Source organism: Acipenser ruthenus, chromosome 11, assembly GCF_902713425.1.
Source record: "Acipenser ruthenus chromosome 11, fAciRut3.2 maternal haplotype, whole genome shotgun sequence".
Taxonomy (NCBI): Eukaryota; Metazoa; Chordata; class Actinopteri; order Acipenseriformes; family Acipenseridae; genus Acipenser; species Acipenser ruthenus.
In genome coordinates this window covers 26,697,729-26,718,122 of record NC_081199.1, presented here as the reverse complement: position 1 = coordinate 26,718,122, position 20,394 = coordinate 26,697,729, and the positions used below count along the sequence as shown (strand labels likewise).

Below are 20,394 nucleotides of genomic sequence, written 5' to 3'. Positions count from 1 at the left end.
TGAGCTTCCTCATTCACTGTTTCACTTAAATATAGATCTTGAGTTTTGTATTTATTTATGGTGCTAGGACCTAGAATACTGTGTATGACTACTATGAAGATCCAATCCTCCATGTGAACGGATACGGATACAGATACGAATAAATAGTTCAACATGAATTAACCAGCCACCTAAGGCACTGCATATTTGTGGCTGCTTATTCAAGGCGCCTCTGTCATTCACATGCATTATTTTAATAGAAATAAAAAAAAGACAGTTCTGGTAGTCTTTCACTTTTCATTGAGACCATTTGGTAACAACCCACTTAATGTTATTCAATGAGCTTAGCCAATGCTTGGTATGTTAAAGGAGTGTTGAAATCTATTTTATTACCTCTAAATAGCACTAGCAATACTATCACTGGCCCACGGTAGATCTTTTGGCTCTTTTAAATAATGCAAATTAAAATACAAAATATTAGCAAAGACAATGCTACAGATCAGAAGCTGATGCTTCCTGGTACCTAATCACTTATTGTGCTGTAGTTCAAACTCCCCCCAAAAAACAGACTTGCCTTACATTGTTCTGGTAAGGAAAACATCTATTAGATGGGAATATTGTCCACAAGTGACAGCCAAAAACAACTCAAACTTAAACAATGCCAGTCTTCAGAATGTTCCTTAGCATTATGTTAATTATTTAAAAGTACATTTTTTTAAGCTTGCATTAGACAAGTTAATTTCTGCAAATATACCTCTATTGTAGTTTCATTAAATGTAAACCCTTTTTGGCCATCACTTGTAGGAACAATACCGATCTTACAGAGCCTGGTCCATTAGAGAGTGTATTGTGTAGAGGCTGCAGGTACCTGTGTGGCTTTGTCCCTCATGCAGGGTGTGCACTGCCCCTGGCTGTCCCGTGGCCAGTGTCCGGAGAGGTAGGGGGCAGCGAGCGTGTCCAGAGAAGAGGTGCGACGGATATTATTATTGGAGGGACTGACAGAAGGCTGACGTGGTCTTTCTATAAAAAGAGAGAAAGAAAAGAAATGCATTACATTTCCAAATCTTTTCCATGATGCTATCTCCTGTCTTTTTTATGCTGACAGATCAGCACATTAAGGAGCAGTTACGGTCATCGGTCTTAAAGCACTGTGATCATCTCATTACCAAGCAGATTTTTTAAATATTTATTTATTTTTTAAAGCTCATGCTCTTAAAATTCTCCTAGTTTGTAATTTTATTTTTCTTCAGTTGCTTGTTTTTCGGTTCACTGAACAAGTCAATGGAAAAACAGGTGTATGGCTACAAAATGGCCATTCATATATTTTAGAGCAAGGAAAAAAAAAACAACACATTGCTTAATTTCAACACTGAATGATTTCTGATACTTAGTTTGTTCTATTACAATCTCCATGGTGCAAACATGTAATGCATGGAATAATAGAGGGTACACTATACGCACAGACATTTTTCCACTTTATTAAGCTCTGTGAGCATCATGGATGTGCAATTATCTTGCACAATTTAAGAGCTTGTACAGTAATAAACTTTCTTTAGTGGCTTGCAGTGCACAGGTGCAGGAGTGATGCAGTGATCAATGAAAGACAGACACACAACGATAATCCAGGTGCAATGGTGTTTATTTATAATCCAAAGTCACTTGACAACTGTAAATAATAATGAATGGTAGTACACCCAGGGGGTTCAGTCCCGAAATAAACACAGTATAAACATACACAACACGGTCACAAGTCCAGAGTGAGTGCTAACGTGCAAGTGGTGAAATACAGTTTATTAGGTGAACAATAGTGCAGTGTTGTCCAGGTTTGTGCTGGCCTTTAGCGACAGCTCCTGGTCCGTGTTTAGCCGTCTAACAATAACAAACGAGCAATACAAAACACGACAAAACAAACAAACACTTATAGTATAATTCACGGCCCTTTGGGTACGTCCGTAACCATAACAAAAGGAACAGATCACCTTGCTACGTCCCCTTATGTACCATCAATAACACCCCCTTGGTAAACGATTGCAACTGCTCCTCCAATCTGCGGCTGCCACATCACTTCCCTTCCGGGTCGATGACTCTGTGTACTGTAGCTCTGCCCCCTTTCTAGATGGCAGACTTCCACCTAACCCTGGGAATGAATTGTCTGGCCATCCAGTCCAGGGCACTCTGTTCCCTTTACACAGGACCCTCACAGGTCAGGAGGGAGATTTATCACCAAGAATCATTCTGTCTCTGTCACAAGCCCTAGAACCCCCCTGGGTAAAATGTGATTGACAATGTATAACATATAATGGGAACATCTTTTATTAAATGATCATTGTTGGCATGTATGTATCCTATATGGACTAACCATGTATAACAAATTGTCTGTGTGTGTGTGACCCCTTGCATCATCGGTTGACTGAAAAAAAAAAAAAAAAACAGAGGAAAGATGAAAAACTACACTGAGTGCGTACAATTATACTGGAATGTTATAGACTGCTCTTTCCATGACCTAATCCGGTCAAACTACTCATTTTTAGCATACCTGTTGTTCCTTGTAGTCCATCCCACTACTTTAAAAAAGGGCCCCTTAATTGTATTTAAAACTGATTAACAATGATCTGCTTTGGCAGGCACTGTCTTTTAAATGCAAATCGGATTGTCTTGACCTACTTTCTTGAGGTAGACTCTCTGGTAACCTCCCTTCCCCCTCACACACACACACACACACACACACACACGCACACACGCCCACACAGCCTGGGACTATACCAGTTGGGTGTCATGTTCCCTGCATCTCTACAGGCCCTTTGGGTACAATCCTTTTCATAGCACACAATCTGAATACAACTTGACATTCTCGCAGTGCTTTCATCTGCTCCCACTTCCAACATGTTTTTTTCATGGGATTGTTTGTTGGTTTGTGTACTAAAGCTGAATGTCAGGCTGCAATTACTAAGTTAGGAAACTGAACAGCAGTGATGCCTCAATTTCAGTGTTAAATTTGACACTAATCTTTTTAGTTGCCTGGATGGGAATAGGATTATTATTATTATTATTATTATTATTTTATTTTTTAAGACAGTCTTCCAGATAATCCCATCTATGCAAGTAGTGTACATTCAGCATCAACCACAGCTTAACAGAGCATGTCAAACTAAATGACATGCATTGGAGTGGATCCAAAAGCTTGTAGTACAATGTGCTATTTTGGCCAGTCTAGACATTCCAATATATTTCCTTTCCCAAACTTACAGTATTACTGTAATTTGGGTTCATTTTTAAGTCTATAACATGTCTAATTAAAATGTACCTGTTCAAGACAAAAAATAAACACATTTTGTGGGGTTTTGGGCTAGTAGGGCTAACTCATGTGGATTGCGACTAGTTGCCTGGTGTATTAGGAGAGAAGAGTGAGGGGTAATGCACCACAAGACACCCGCCTAAAACCTAGAAGATATCAAGCTTTGTACATTATTGTAACTGTGGCATATGGAGACACTGGCTGTGTGCATCATGCCAAGGCAGACTCTTCTTGGAAAGGTCATCTATACAGTATTTTCAGTGTCAGCTCCCATTTATGAATTTGGTATGCCGCTCATGACCAATTTAAAACACACAAACAGAGTAAAACATGATGACACTTGATGAGGTCACCCTCAAAAAGGTCAAGAACAGTTCTCAAATGCGATTCAAATCGCCTGAGCAAAAGCTGTCCTGCAAATCACACAAAAGCACCCAAATAGAAATCCAAGTTGTTTTTTTTCCGTTCCTGTTATTACAATGTACAAGAATAAAATAAAACAGGTGTGCTCCTACCTATATAAAAAGGTTTAAACAACTGTGTTCTTTAGAGTACAGTTCTCCCAACTGCAGACCGCTTGCTACACCCATTTCCTTTTCCTAACTGTCGTAACTGGCCTTGGCCCAGTAGCATATTCGCCAACTGCAGACAGGCAGAGCAAAGACTTTTCACTGAATTACAAACAAATGTGGCCACAAAAACAGACGACGTGGTCAGTGCACCTTGTAGCAGTTTTATTTTTTAAACCCCCAGCTCACTGGCCAGCTTACTCTCTGTGCAGTTTCTTGCTTGTCTTGTACCTCTTAAGAGTTAAAAAGAAAATATCCTTTTACCTTGACAAAGGGCAGTTCTGCCCTTACTTTCAGCAAAGAATGGTTTTGTGCAGACAATAACATCTTCAGGATGTAATGTATTCAGCATCCATCTTTTGACCAAGGTAATGACCCTTTTGCTTTCGCATTAAGGCTTTGTGCCTTAAGCCAAACAAGAGAAGTCTCTGAGGCGATGGTCCCCAACACAGATAAAAACAGAAGGACAAAAACGAGAGCCCATGCGAATCAGCCTCGCTCAGGTGTGCCAGATATGGATCGATTGTCTGAAAGATGAGACTGCAGATATAAATTGCACAGGCCACGACAATCAGCACTGAGAAGTCAATAGGGCAACACACTAACAATGCATTTCTTGTGTGCTTCCCCTAGTCTGAATGGAGCCAATGCATTCAAATTACAGTTGAATTGTTGAAGAGACTCATTTGTTAATTCATCGAATGTACTTCTTAGTCAATAATAACAATAATAATACTCTGTATAATTAATTTGCTGTAACCTTTCTATTTTAATCTCTCCTCTATGCTTTTCATATCAAGTCTTTGGGAGGGGGTTGAGACTGGTAATAAGAGTAAACAGGGTAGTCCAGTTTGATCAAGGAAAAGAATATTGTAAACATGATTCCAACAGATCATGATGGCCATCTGAGGTCACAGGTCAAAGTGAACTAAAGGGCCCAGATAAAAACAATATTGTTCTTGCTTTCAGAATTAGGTCCTGAATATACAGGAACAACTTCCTGTACCAGTGTAATCCTCTGTAATCCTATTACAGCAAATACAAAAAAAAACTAAACTTTAATTTTTTATGCTCCTGCTTATGCTTTCTGCACTCTTGACAAAAAAATCTGAAAGGGTGCTGTGCCCTGGTTTTTCGACACTACCACAGTACAATTTCCTTATTGTGACAAGCTAGCGTAAGACAGCTTCCGTTTTATAGAAGCAATTAAGAAACAATGTATAAGGCTATGGTTTATTACACATGCAGGTTTTGTTTTTTTCCTTTAAATTTAGTAGTCGCCAATTGATATTTACCCTGTTTTTCTCCCAATTTGAAATAGCCAATTATTTTAGGCTCAGTTCACCGCTGCCACCCCTGTATTGACTCGGGAGCGATGAAGATGAACACACGCTGTCCCCGGAAGCGTGTGCCGTCAGCCGACCACTTCTTGTCACTCTGCAGACCCACCATGCAGCCAACCCAGAGCTACAGCGTTGGAGGACAATGTAGCTCTGGGCAGCTTACAGGCAAGGCCGCAGGCACCCGGCCAGTCCACTGGGGTTGCTGGTGCGCAGTATGCCGAGGACACCCTGGCCGATCAAAGCCCTCCCCATCCAGGTGAGGCTCGGCCAATTGTGCGCCGCCCCTTGGGAGCTCTCATCCACGGTCGGCAGTGGAACTCGACTCGAACCGGCAACCTCCAGGCTGCAGAGCCCCCTGCAGTACCTTCTTACAGCATGTAAAACTCTTTAACTCTTGAAGGAGTGGTTTTAAAGGGAGCAGAATAGTCAAAGGGTAATGAGAACCTGCTTCCTCTGAACAGAAATATTTAACCCTGTCGCCTCTACAAGAGCTGTATGGCTCCTTCACTAGCAAGCAAGAAACCATGTTACTGAAGCAGAACAGCGGTCAGAAAAATAGTAATTGCAAGTGGAACTGTAAGAATTAACAAAAGCTGATCAATTCATTGGTCAACCAAAATGTCATTAGACAAAAATAAAAAAGTATAGCTTTTACAAAACTGAAGTGCTTTTGTTTATTAATGAGTCTAAAGCTACTTAAATCGCGACAGTAATTAATTAAACAACAGAACCTTGATCAGAGGGCATTACCGTGCAGTAGCTGACCGTGTTGGGAAGGTACAGTAAGAGCCCAAGTCACAAGAAAGGACGAGAACTACCAAGGCAATGGACAATAATCAGGGTTTTATTGTGATTAGAAACCAGTCAACAGTGCCTTAACTGTTATTTTAATCTTACATTTGACACATGTATTTAAATTTTCCAATGTTTGTCTTTCCTTTGGTTTCCTTTTTTAAAGATAGCTTTTTCTATGTAAAAGTATCCACAGTCGTCTGCCATGCGGCAGTACCCTGGAACGGAGTTTCCTGATTGGTGTAGTAGATAAAAGTTCATAATGTAGGTTTCTAATTGAAAGTAAACTGTCTATAGGAACTGAAGGACACATTTGCAATGTTTTTTAATTAATAAAATATCTTTGCCCTGTTTTTATATATCTCAAAATAAATATTTGTATTGAAAGCCCTTTATGAATGATGCTTAGATAATTGTCATTGTAAGTGGCAAATACATAAATAATGCACTTAAGTGTAATTGTAGTTTAACTTTCTTTTATTAAAACAGCAAATAAATGTTTAAAGTGTGAAGCAAATAACACAAAACTTAATACCAAAAAAAGATCTTTACATCAGCAAGTCTGAATGTGACTAACAACCAAGCTATGAAACTCAATGGTAAAAATGTGCACTCCACTTTGAAAAAATACATTCATACAGTACAGTACGCTATGTATGGCAATACTGTAAACAGTCAGAGATGTACCAGAGCACAACAGCATCTGACAGTTGTGTCATCTTTAAATTCTCTTTTCCCATTGTCTGGTTTTTGTTCTTCCAAGAATGAGCCAGTGTGTCCATCTCCATGGGATTACATAACATTTCAGCAATAGGTCACCAAAATAAACACAACTGCATGATCTAATGCCAACTTCCCGTCCTAACCAAGAGACAAAAGCTATCTTATTTAGCTACGTACTTAATTAGCCATTTCATTTTTCAGTACAGAGTTCTTCTTTTCTTCCAAACGGCATCTTCCAAACGGCAACGATTTTTTTAACATTTGCATCACTAACCACATGAAGACTTAAATCTTTTTGCTGTCTTTAAGTTTCCATATACGAGTTTTGTCAATTGTAATGTAAACTTACTCACTAGGAAAATAGAGAAGATGGTCAAACATCCAGTAAAATTGATTTATTTATTTCTACCAGACTGGATGTAAAATACATTGCATGAAAATCTTTTAAACCATGGTTAACTTTTATGAAGCGGTTTTGTTGTCACTATCAGTTGAAATGGGTTTTGGTTCACATTGTTGTATCTCTTGGTCTCCTCCCCCAAATGATAAAGTGTGAAAGTCTTTAACAGTCCCATTACGAGCAGTGAATGCATGCTTGTTTTTGCACACACAGTATAAGGCATACATTGTATAGGCATGAATCAGTCAATTATCACTATGTACAAAAAACGGCATGTCTCATTCTTAATATAGAGACCATTAAGAGATTTTCACACTATAGATTTGGTGGCGAAGACCACACCAAACCTTGGGATATAAGAATAAGACACAAAACTACTGAATCCACTGAAGCTTCTTTTAGTACTAATACTGTACCACCATTGAGCGTTTTTACGTTACAGGCCTGGATGCCATATCAAACCAAGTAGACAGATCTACAGTGTTAGTTTACCGATTTGATCATACTTCTGCTGCTGACACTGTACCGTGATGTTGTGCATGTGTAAGCTCTATACAGTGTATATACTGTATTACACATTGCCTAATTCTGCCACTTAATAGGGTGTATTCAATTGATTTAAATGTATATGGATGCGGACATGGATACCATCAGGATTTAAATCCTTATAGTCCCTTACCCTTACATTTTCACAGACATGCACACTAAAAGAAACTTGCATGCACTGATGCACATTTATTCCGCTGACCAGTCTTCCCCAAGCTTTCTTTATCAACAATCACTAGAAGAGGGCCACCTTAAACAGGTGTATCTCATGAACATGCTTTAACTTCTACAGGGAATAACATATCCTGGAGAAAGAAATGTATTTAGATTTGTCATTAACGCTGTTCTTAATTTAAATTTACTTTATAAACTACTCGTGAGCTACTGTACACCAGAATGAATCACAAGACAGCTTAAAATTACAGCACTTACCATCCTTTTCAAGGGATGCCTAATGTCTACTTCATAACAGCACTGTCCTGTACAAACAGCATTTGTACTTGAGTTGCACTGGTACAATGGTAAGCATGTCCACCTTAAATCTTCAATAGATTTCAGTTTGAGGGGAATTCCCTCCAATTCAGTAGGCACAGCTGTTAGTTCCCCCTAACATGTGTAGTAGTAGTAGTAAGCATTCCCCAGTAGATGCATTAATTGAAAGATAGTTTCATTGTACAGAGCCAAAAGCAGTCCGTGGGAAAATCTCTTAAAAAAAACACTTTTTGAATTGAGTCTTCTAGATACACCTGTTTGTGCTGTCTGTGGCTTCAGCTGCACTGTTACGCACATCTCTTTATGGAACACTGGTTTCTAAACCCCCACCCCCCCCCCAGGGTAATTAGGAGTGTGTTGTTCTTATTTTTCTAAGAATCAATGTCATCTTCAGGGGTTTCAGTTCCTCAGTTTCAATACAATTGCACACAGACTGAACCATGATCGAATTCAGGGATGATTCGAACATTGGTTCCAACTGGCTTTCACTGTGATGAATGCAACACAAACACACATCTGGCATTTTTAGCAGTAATCCATGAACTTCCCGAGGCTTCAGTTCATTAAGGCTATGATGACACAGTGGATACAATGTTGAAATCAAGGGTTTGGGGAAACTTTATCCAATAACAGTGGGCAAGGAGTTTTAAATTGTTTTGGAGGAATATGTGACTATTCCTTAATGGTTAAACTGTACTTGTACAGTACATACATGTATACTGTAAGGCAGGTTCATACTGAATGTCAACACTAGCACTTCATAGTTTTTTAGTACCCTTCAACAAAAAAAAAAAAAAAAACACACAACAAAAACAGATAAGTTCTGGCACAGCCTTCAAACATTTGGAAATTTAGCACAAAGACATGGTCACTGAGTCACTCTCCATTGTGGGATGTGTTGACACAGTTCTCCATCCTAAACTTGAAGGTTGAATCATTTTCCAGAACGGAGCATTAGTGTACTGTTAGCCCAGTACTGCGGACGTGGGAACCATATGGAAGCAGTCTGTGCCAAAAGCAGGCCGAAATATTTAACCCATTCATAACTTCAAAAACTTATAAGAAACTAAGTCATATCATTTCGTCTAGTGCAGTGCTTCTCAATCCTGTGCATCGGGGACCCCTGTGTCTGCTGGTTTTCATTCGAACTGATCTCTCAATTACTTAACTAGACCCTTAATTACTTAAATTAGACCTTTTTAATTGTTTTCAGCTCTTGAACAGTTGCAGAGTTCAAGTTACTTATCAAATGTTATAGCTGACTTAATCTGCTACTGTTTAAGAGCTGAAAACAATTAAAAAGGTCTAATTAAGCAAATGATCAGTGCAATTAAGTGTTTACAAAATGATTTAAGCACCATAGCCATAATACAAAGTAAAGCTATGGAGCCTCTGTAGCTACAGTATACAGTATATATATATATATATATGGTCTGACCATGTATATTATATAGTCAGAATCACAAAATCAAAATAATGGAGATCAGAAAAATAAATGTAGCTAACTATAGAGATATATAACAAAAAACAAAACCCTTATAATTGTGTTCTTGTTGGTTGCTACAGAAACAAAATGATGAGGAAACAGCAAGAATTGAAAATGGTCATAACTTTCCTGTGTTGATATTCCTACAGCCTTCTGGCACTGATTTAAAACATATGATAATAAAGCTTGCCATTTACACAGCAAGGCATTTAGCCTGGAAGGAACAGTCAAATTCCATTTCCCAGCCTCTGATCTAAGCAACAGCACTGACCAACACCCTGACATTCCTCTTCCAAAATCAATATACCTGATATTCTTTTCCAGGATAGAACTTTTATATTAAAAAATACATTTAAAAAAAAAAAAGATGATAACTTGTATCCTCTAGTATTTTTGTTGCAGGCATCATTTACAGTATGCGACACATTAAGCACTTCAAAGTGAATTTGTTTGAAATATAAACCAGGACTGTTGAAACAGGCACTTCTTCCGAAAAGTGTTTTTTTCTTTCTTTCTTTTTTTTTTTGAAGAGCAAGGTTTTTAAAAATAAATAAATAAATAAATAAATAAATAAATAAATAAATAATTTTTCAAGTGCCATAATGTTAACTCCTACCTGGCAACCTTAAACATGCAGATCTCTGTCAAGAATGTCACAAAACATAGTGAAAAGGTGCAAATTCAGTATATTATTATTATTATTATTATTATCTATATATATATATATATATATATATATATATATATATATATATATATATATACACAGTGCCTTGCAAAAGTATTCAGACCCCTGACCAATTCTCTCATATTACTGAATTACAAATGGTATATTGAAATTTCGTTATGTTTGATATTTTATTTTAAAACACTGAAACTCAAAATCAATTATTGTAAGGTGACATTGGTTTTATGTTGGGAAATATTTTTAAGAAAAATAAAAAACTGAAATATCTTGCTTGCATAAGTATTCAACCCCTGTGCTGTGGAAGCTCCCGGTTTACACCAATGAAAGAAATTACCCTAACGAGGACACAATTACCTTACCATTGGCCTCCACCTGTGAACCATTAAAGTTGCTGTCATATTTTCTGGATAAAAACCCCACTGTTGAAGGATCATTGGTCAGGCTGTGAATCTGAAGGAATAAATGAAGACCAAAGAGCATTCTACAGAAGTTAGAGATAAAGTAATACAAATGCATAGATTAGGGAAAGCGTACAAAATAATATCCAAGTGTTTGGATATCCCAGTGAGCACAGTTGGATCAGTAATCAGGAAGTGGAAGCTGCATCACACCACCCAGGCACTGCCAAGAAAAGGCCGTCCCTCAAAACTCAACGCTCAAACAAGAAGAAGACTTGTGAGAGAAGCCACAGAGAGGCTAACAATCACTTTGAAGGAGCTACAGAGTTCAGTGGCTGGGAGTGGAGTAATGGTGCACCAGTCAACCATATCAACAGCTCTGCATAACACTGGCCTGTATGGGAGGGTGGCAAGAAAGAAGCCGTTACTCAAAAAGTACCATCTGAAAGCAGGTCTGGAGTTTGCCAGAAAGCATGAGAGTGACCCAGCTGCGATGTGGGAAAAGGTTTTGTGGTCAGATGAGACCAAGATAGAGCTTTTTGGCCAAAACTCATTGCGCTATGTGTGGCGCAAACCTAACACTGCCCATGCCTCAAGACACACCATCCCTACAGTGAAGTATGGTGGTGGCAGCAACATGCTGTGGGGATGCTTCTCATCAGCAGGGACTGGGCATCTTGTTAAAATTGAAGGAAGAATGGATGGAGCAAAATACAGGGAAATACTGCAAGAAAACCTGCTTCAGTCCGCTAAAAAACTGAAGCTTGGGAGGAAATTCACCTTTCAGCAGGACAATGATCCCAAGCACAAGGCCAAAGCAACATTGGAGTGGCTCAAGAAAAAAAAGGTGAATGTCCTACAGTGGCCCAGTCAAAGTCCTGATCTCAATCCCATTGAGAATCTGTGGCACTACTTGAAAATTGCGGTCCACAAGCGTCGTCCAACCAACCTGAACAACCTGGAGCAAATCTGCTAAGAAGAATGGGCCAAAATCACTCCGACACTGTGTGCAAAGCTGGTACATACTTACCCCAAAAGACTTAAAGCTGTTATTGCAGCGAAAGGTGGCTCTACCAAATATTAATGTGTGGGGGTTGAATACTTATGCAAGCAAGATATTTCAGTTTTTTATTTTTCTTAAAAATATTTCCCAACATAAAACCAATGTCAACTTACAATAATTGATTTGGAGTTTCAGTGTTTTAAAATAAAATATCAAACAAAACGAAATTTCAATGTACCATTTGTAATTCAGTAATATGAGAGAATTGGTCAGGGGTCTGAATACTTTTGCAAGGCACTGTATATATATATGTATATTATACAAAGTACTCCACATTGATAAAGTTAAAAATGCATACAGAATATAAATACAGTGCTGTGAAAAAGTATTTGCCCCTGTATGATTTTCTGCACGTTTGCATATTTGACACTGAATGTTATCAGATCTTCAACCAAAACCTAATATTAGATAAAAGGGACCCTGAGTGAACAAATAACACAACAATTTGATACATATTTCATTTATTTATTAAAGAAAGTTATGCAACACCCAATGCCCCGGTGTGAAAAAGTAAATCGCCCCCTTAGACTCAATAATTGGTTACGCAACCTTTAGCAGCAATAACTGCAACCAAACGCTTCCTGTAGTTATTGATTAGTCTCTCACAGCGCCGTGGAGGAATTTTGATCCACTCCTCCATGCAGAACTGCTTCAACTCAGTGACATTTGTGGGTTTTTGAGCATGAACTACTCGTTTCAGGTCCTGCCACAACATCTCAATGGGGTTTAGGTCTGGACTTTGCCTAGGCCATTCCAAAACTTTAAATTTCTTGTTCTTCAACCATTCCGATGTAGACTTGCTTGTGTGTTTCGGATCATTGTCTTGCTGCATGACCCAGCTGCGCTTCAGCTCACTGTAGAATTCTCTGATACAGAGCAGAATTCATGGTTGCTTCAATGATGGCAAGGCGTCCAGGTCCTGATGCAGCAAAGCATCCCCAAACCATGACACTACCACCGCCATGCTTGTCCGTTGGTATAAGGTTCTTACTGTGGAACCTGTGTTTGGTTTTCAAATGGTCACAAAATTAGTGAAATGGTTTCAGCCTGTGTGTACTCAAAGTGGTTTAACTTGTAGATAATTTCCCTCAGGTATATAAAGACTTTCAAGCTGCAACTCACATAGTGATCCAACAAAGCAACCATGAAGACCAAGGTGCTTTCGAAACAAGTCAGGGATAAAGTGGTAGAGAGGCACAGAGCAGGAGAAGGGTATAAGAACATTTCAAAGGCGCTGATTATCCCTCTCAGCACAGTGAAGTCCTTCATTAAGAAGTGGAAGATGCATCCTACCACCCAGACACTACCCAGAACAGGTCGCCCTCCCAAACTGAGCAGCCGGGCAAGCAGGAAACTGGTTCGGGATGTCACTCTGAAGCCAACAATGACCTTGAGAGATCTGCAAAGTTCTGTGTATGAGATGGGAGTCAGTGTTCACACATCACCAATATGCCGGCCCGGACAATGACCTGAAGCACAAAGCCAAAGCCAAAGCCACACTGGAGTGGTTGAACAAGAAGAGAATTAATGTTCTTGAGTGGCCCAGTCAAAGTCTTGACTTGAATCCAATCAAAAATGTATAGCAAGATTTGAAGATTGCAGTCCATCGACGATCCCCAACAAACTTATCAGAACTGGAGCAATTTTCCTGTGAAAAATGGGCAAAAATGTCACCATCCTGCTGTGCAAAGTTAGTAGAGACCTATCCAAAAAGACTCATGGCAGTAATTGCTGCAAAAGGTGCTTCTACCAAGTACTGACTTAAGGGGCTGAATACTTATGCAACCAGTAAATTTCATTTTGTACATTTTCTTTGCAAGTTTTAATCTCCCCCTCATATAACAGTGTTCAGTTTAACCACTACAGCTTTGAATAAAAAAAGTTTGTTTGAAAAACTGTGAATACATTATTTGTAATTCAACAAAAATGTGACATTATTGGTAGGGGGTGAACACTTCTGCAATCCACTGTACATGAATGCAACATGTATACTTCAAGCATTTTAGAAGAACACTGTGTGGAGTGACACCAGTTTAATGAAAACTAAATATTTAATCAAAACCAAACTGACACAGAAACAATAAAAGTCTACCACAATTTGGAATGCTCCTACCAGAAAATATTGTGTGGGCCTTCAAGTGTCTGTTCTAATCCAAACCCTGTCTCAGGCCAAGTCTACTGGAACGCTGACCTCTGTAGCAACAGGTCGCGAGTTGGCATCCCAGCATTCCAGATTTCAGCCACGTAAACCAGGAAGGTCAGCCTCCCCTGATGAAGAGTAGCTGACCCCTTTAGTAAGTATGAGTATTTTTTGCGTTTGAGGGTGACGAATGAACAGCAGCGGCAGACTTCTGGCAAATACAAATACTTATTGGAGTTTCTGTCCCTGCAGGCCACGCAAAGCAGATAACTTATTAAAAGAGACAATTTCAGTTAGTAGTAATACAAGATCAGGACAAATTTACCCAAACAAGCAATCCATTTCAATTGCAACTCTGGAAAAGAGTACAGCATTTCAAGTGAGGATGCAGAACTGCAGACAAAACAGTATTAATATAAAACTGACATCAGTATTTTTCAAAGTAAGCTTACAAAATAAATCATTCTGTGGTTGGGTGGGTGGGTGTGTGTAATATACATATTTACATTACATATACACACACACACACAGACATCAACTGTAGCTTAGATAAGACAGTCAAACATCCAGTAAAACCAATTTTTTCTACCAGACTGAATGTAAAATTAATTACACGAAAATCTTTTATACTACAGTTAACCTTTATGCAATGGTTTTGTTATCAGTATCAAACCACTGTTGAAATATGTTGTCTGCCACCCCCAAATTATAAAGTGTGTAAGGCATTTAGGACAAATTTAAGCTAACCTGAAAGAGGGATTGGTCAGTATTGCTGAAAGATGGGATCAAAAGGCAGTATTTCAATAAATGTGCTGACTGGCGGTACGTCATAAAAGTTGCCTACTTTGTTGAGTAAACAGTTCACCTTTATGAAAACTACCAGTAACATTTTCCTTTTGTGCATATCCAGACAAATCCAGTCACTCGACTGGATCATTGTGCATCATCAACATCTGTCTGCAACACTGTACAGTGTGCTACACCACTTACAATAAAATATATCTACTAAAAAGCCAGAGGTACTGTGCAGAAACCTCTGCTTTTTCTTGCAGTAAAGCTAAGGGTTTCAAGCAGTGCAGAGGATTGCCGGCATTCCAACAGGGGAAACTGTAGTCTTTGTGACCTCATCTCCTTTCCAGCTGGTATATCAATCATCACCATTATTTATAATCTATCCCTCATTGCCCACATATAGAAACTTTTATAGAGGGGAGTGTTGAAAGTTGTTATCTTTCTGAATGTGTATAACATTGTTTGCTGTCCCCAAGATATGTGTACATACCAATGTATCCAAAATAGGGTAATTGCTGTACATAATGCAGATTTAATTGTAGATATACATTTACTGCTTAGCCACCACAATGTAATAGTCCATTAAAGAAAATTAATACAGTACATGTGATTAAAAAGTGTACAATTGTGTTGCTAAAAGGTGTTTAACCAATTAAAATCAACATTTTAATGCTATTTTGGCATAGGATTTGGATCTATGTTACCTTTACACTGTGGTTAATGAAATATCATAGTGTAAAAAAGGCACGGTTTAAACTGCTTCGCAATGCAAGCCTTAATTAGACCTTTATCCTGTACAGTAAATCAGGGGTTCCCTAACCACCCTGACTGCAGTCTTGCAAGAGAGACCAAAATCCTATTTACGGATTAATTAGCAAAGCATAAAGTGGTTATCATGGAAATGTATTTGCTGATTACTTAAAACTGATTAGCACAGTATGACCCCAATTTAAGCAATACAGTAAATCTTGAGATGTAATTTTCATTTATGGAAACACAAACATATTAATATAGATTCAACTTGCACAGTGAAACTTTACTCTGCCCAACCCGACCTTAGTGTCTTTAAGCCAACTACTGCAATTTTAAAAGCTTTACCGTGACAGTCCAGCATCACTGGTATTATTAAAAGCGAGACGGTCACAGTAAGTCTTCGAAAACAATCCAAGATGTGTTGATAAAAAATGACTGCTTTTCAGCTGCCACTCATTAAGTGGGTGCAGCTTTCCAGTGCAGAACAAACTGTCCTGAAGCATGTTAAATTTTTTTTATTTATTTTTTTAATTCAGGAACAGATCTCCTGATAAATAGCCAAAGACAAAATTCAGAAGCCAGGTCCACTCTGGGAACACGGTTTATTTTAAGTGGGGCTTAAGCATAAGCCATTTATGAGATTTATTCAAATGTCAACTGTTTACAAAATGTGATTGGCCAGTTATTCAACTGTCTAAAATAAACCTGTGGGGGTCTCTGTTAGAAAAGTGTATTGTGTAATATTTCCCTGCTCTGTCAAGTAAGCCACTGAGGAGACAAAATGTGAAGTGTAACATACTATGCCATGCTAGTCTGCACCGCCAGACTGACCCCCATGGGAGTGATGCTGAACTGGAATGCGTATTCCTACAGCACTCAGATTTCTATACTGGGTTTCTGGTGTCTCACTGCCACAGGGTACAGCAGATTACAGGAATTGTCAGGTCGGCAACAACCATAACCCCAGAGTAATGTGCAAGACTGTTGACAAATGCTTTTGAAAATACCTTTCAATCCCATGGTTTAATCACTTTTGTTCTGTTTCAGATCTGTTAAGAACTAAAGGAAAGCAGTGACCCTATCCCAAGGACTATACCCTGACCAATTACAACTAACCTATTGCGATAAGAAACTAGAGGGCTGTATGCCTATTTGTCTATTGGCAAATCACCACTGTGTGCTCGCTAATGATTTTGAACTGCATCTGTAATAGCCAGTGGGGTAGGTTTTCAGGACTTTTTTGGAACAATATTCAATTGTGCGTGGTCTGTTCCCCCACCCTTTTGAAGGACTAGATACAGACTTACAAACTCTTCACAAGTAATATGAATCTCAAGCTCTCACTGAAACAAACGTCAAGCTTGTGTACATAAGACACATTTTATAATGAGGATTGATCTTCAAATGGGCTTTTAACACATCAACAGGTATTAAGGAGTATTGATCTGATAGCCTACATAAATTTATAAATACAAATACAAATATATTATATATATATATATATATATATATATATATATATATATATATATATATATATATAAAAATTAAATGACAACCAATCTGACTAGGTCTTTTTCAATTGCTTAGAGCCATAAGTCCTGATAAAGGATGATACCTTTGGGGTGCATATCAAGTTACCTGGTGCTAATCTGATTACTGCAGCATAGTTTCCCCATGTTTTTCTTTCAATTGCCATAGAAATTGCCTAAGGATTGCACACACAATCGATGCCGACAGGTTTTACAGCTTTATTTCAAACTTTTCAAATACCTGCATGGAAAAGAGTTTTTGCAACTTGCCATTTAACTGACAATGACTAAACGGGTAATTGCACATGTCACTGTGACCTGTGTACTAACTAGGCCATAATAATACAAAAAAAATTAAAACAAACATCCTTCTACTATAAACCTGAGTCAAGTTACAGCAAACCAACATTGTTTCTATAGGTGGCCCTAGTAAAACTGACTAAAGTTTACACTAGCATTATTTTTCTATGTTGCTTGTTTATCAAAGAAATGTTTGTAGTTTATTTTAGTTCGGCTCAGTATTTGTGACCTCTCTGTTGAGTGAACCATATGCTGCAACTCAGAGAACAATCCTGTATAAATAATCAATTGTAAATAAGCTACAAAAAAAATAAATGAGAGAGTTCTTGTAACCCTGTAAACGACCAGCCTTATCACAGCTTCCAATGGAAGCACCAACTCCAATTCACAGTCTAACAGTTCAGACAGATTCAGGCCCAACAGACTGCTCCTCCAGGTACTGATGTGAAAAACAAAAAGTTTACTTGCTGATGGCAAAGTCTTATGAGACGTTTCAACAGGAATTAAAAGCAGTGTATTTGTATACAACAAAAGTTAACCTGCAACAAACAACATCCCTTCTCCAACCATGATTAAAGCTGTTGTCAGGCCTCCACCTTGACTATGTGGATGCTGCTGGCTGCTTTAAAAACAGCAGTTTGAGAATGGACTGCGACAGATTGGGCTGAATGTGATCTGCGCAACAGAAGCACTGCATGACCATTTTCTTCTGGAGATGAAATCACCATATACGGCCAGTTGCTGCTGCATATTTGTGCTTCGTGCCATAATTGCAATAATGGAAGTAAGGGTTTAAGGTTTAATCTTAACCAGCATCTGATGCCAGTATCCATACTTGATTCACTAAAAAAAAAAAAAAAAAGTTTAGAGGCAATGCTGGCATTAGCAGTAATCTTTAATGTAATGAAATCAGCAGACTGTGTCTTGGAAATGGCAACAACGTTTTCAAAACATTTTTTTTCCCAGCAGTGGTTTTAATGCTCTATCATTAGCGGGTTTAGGCTTGGTTAGCCACCCCCAAACGTTCCACCTATTAAAAACACACTGGTTCATTTACTGTGCAAACAGCACATGCTTGGGATTAGGAAAAGACTAGGAGTGTCAAATCACCCACTCTTTCAATTAACTGTGTGGCTGTGTGGTCCAGTGGTTAAAGAAAAGGGCTTGTAACCAGGAGGTCCCCGGTTCAAATCCCACCTCAGCCACTGACTCATTGTGTGACCCTGAGCAAGTCACTTAACCTCCTTGTGCTCCGTCTCTCGGGTGAGATGTAATTGTAAGTGACTCTGCAGCTGATGCATAGTTCACAAACCCTAGTCTCTGTAATTCGCCTTGGATAAAGGCATCTGCTAAATAAACAAATAATAATAATAACAGGGTGCCTCAAAATGCTGTTTGCTCTCTCGGGAGGCATAAATGTCTGGCACAGATTTCACTCCTGACAACAAGGGAACCATTCATAGCATGTAACGATACAGTACTAATAACTGGAAAAGGACCACAGGCAGCAAATCAGTGCAGTAGTCTCCTCCCTTTTGCTTTTGACAGGCTCTATAGAATGCAACATTATGTTATTACGTATATAGATCAACCCAGTCTACCGGAAGGTTACAATAACATGACAGCAGCATGTAAGTAACACGCTAGCTCTCACTTCCACACGTACCTTTGCACCCTGGCAAGATGGGGCTTTTCCTCTCGGGGGAGCTTTTGTTTTCGGGAGACCTCCTGTGATGTCTGACTCTTCCACCTGATGATGATGAGGATGAGGATGATGAGGAGGATGACGAAGGAGCCGATACCGTTGATGCGGACAGCAGTGTATCCGGGACCCACAGTAATTGGGTGGGAGAAGAGCAAGGGGAGCCTTGTGGTTGAACCGAGTGCTGAGTCTGCTGGTGCGACGATGAATTATTATTGTATTGTTGCTGCTGCTGTGATGCTGCTTGTTGCTGTCGCGTGGGGCTACCCCAAGTAGACCCTGACGTCGCGTGGTGCGTGGGGCTGCCCCGAGAAGTAGACCCACCCCCTCCACTCGAGATTCGCGTGGGGCTGTTGCGCGAAGACGTCACAGTCTGCGTGCCCACTGTGGGGCTGCTGCACGAGGTGGAGGAGTTGTTGGCAGCACGAGTGGGGCTTCTGCTGTTGTGCGAGGACGTGCGCGTGCCAGTCTCTCCGCTGTTGGTGTTGTTGTTGTTGTTGTTGCGCGTGGGGCTGCTGCCTTGTTGTTGCTGCTGGGTTGGCTGCGCCTGCTGTTGCGGCTTCAGTTGGAAAGGGACCGTCGCCTTCATGGGAAGCAAACGGCTACCCGTCCCCATTCCCGCACACCCAGCAGTGCCCCCTCCTCCACCACCAGTATTACTACTGATGGTACTACTACCGACTGAAGATGAATTACTACTTGAAGTCGGCGAACCGTTTCTTCTTGCTCTCTGAGACATTTCTCTACGATTACGCCAGTTTTGTTAGGTTTTGTTTAAAAAATTAAATGAAATAAAATAGAGCAAAATTAAAAATAAAAACAAAAAAACACTTAGTCTTAGAACATAAAGTAGTTAATCCAAAAGATGTCCGTATTGGGTGCTCCTCTTATTATCTCCCGTTGTGCAAGCGGGTGGCAGTGCGTCTCTAAACCGAACCCAAGACGGAGCAGCTCTCATCCTTCACCTCGCCTTCACTACAGATCTCCAAATTCCATCCCCGCTAGCCTGATCCTCGCATAGCTTTCTCTATTAAGCACAACCCTTTGCCGTTTTTAGCGCGGCCTCCTATTGGTTAGCGACCGACAAACAGTCCAACCTCCCTTCATTTAAAGGGACAGCCGAATTTTGATCGAGAGAATTGAGAGGAGCAAGTATTGAACTGGTCTCGGTAAAGTATGCTTGGTGTTGAGATTGGAAGAGGGCAGAGTCTTGTGCTTGGTTCCATTTTGTTAATGTTACTATACTGACGTACCTGCTACCTGGGTAGTAAAATAAATAGTCATTGGTGGTATTCGAAGAACAAGTTTATACAGGATCAAGTCTTCACTGTATGATTGAAGCACAAGCCATCTGGGATAGGCAGCATCATTGAACATATTAAAAATAAATAAACAGAGAAA

At 39.4% G+C, this 20,394-nt stretch overlaps 1 protein-coding gene across 1 annotated transcript in view; it reads right to left on the bottom strand.

Annotated features, from left to right (window-relative positions):
- The window catches only part of fam117bb (family with sequence similarity 117 member Bb), an 84,535-nt gene extending 64,473 nt beyond the window's left edge, over nt 1-20,062 (bottom strand). The window contains exons 1-2 of the mRNA XM_034045368.3: nt 18,958-20,062; nt 848-999 (exon numbers count right to left, since the gene is read on the bottom strand). Of these exons, the coding sequence (XP_033901259.3) occupies nt 848-999; nt 18,958-19,732 (927 nt within the window). The 5' untranslated portion in view covers nt 19,733-20,062. The remainder of the gene's footprint in view (nt 1-847; nt 1,000-18,957) is intronic.
- Between the last annotated feature and the right edge of the window lie 332 nt (nt 20,063-20,394).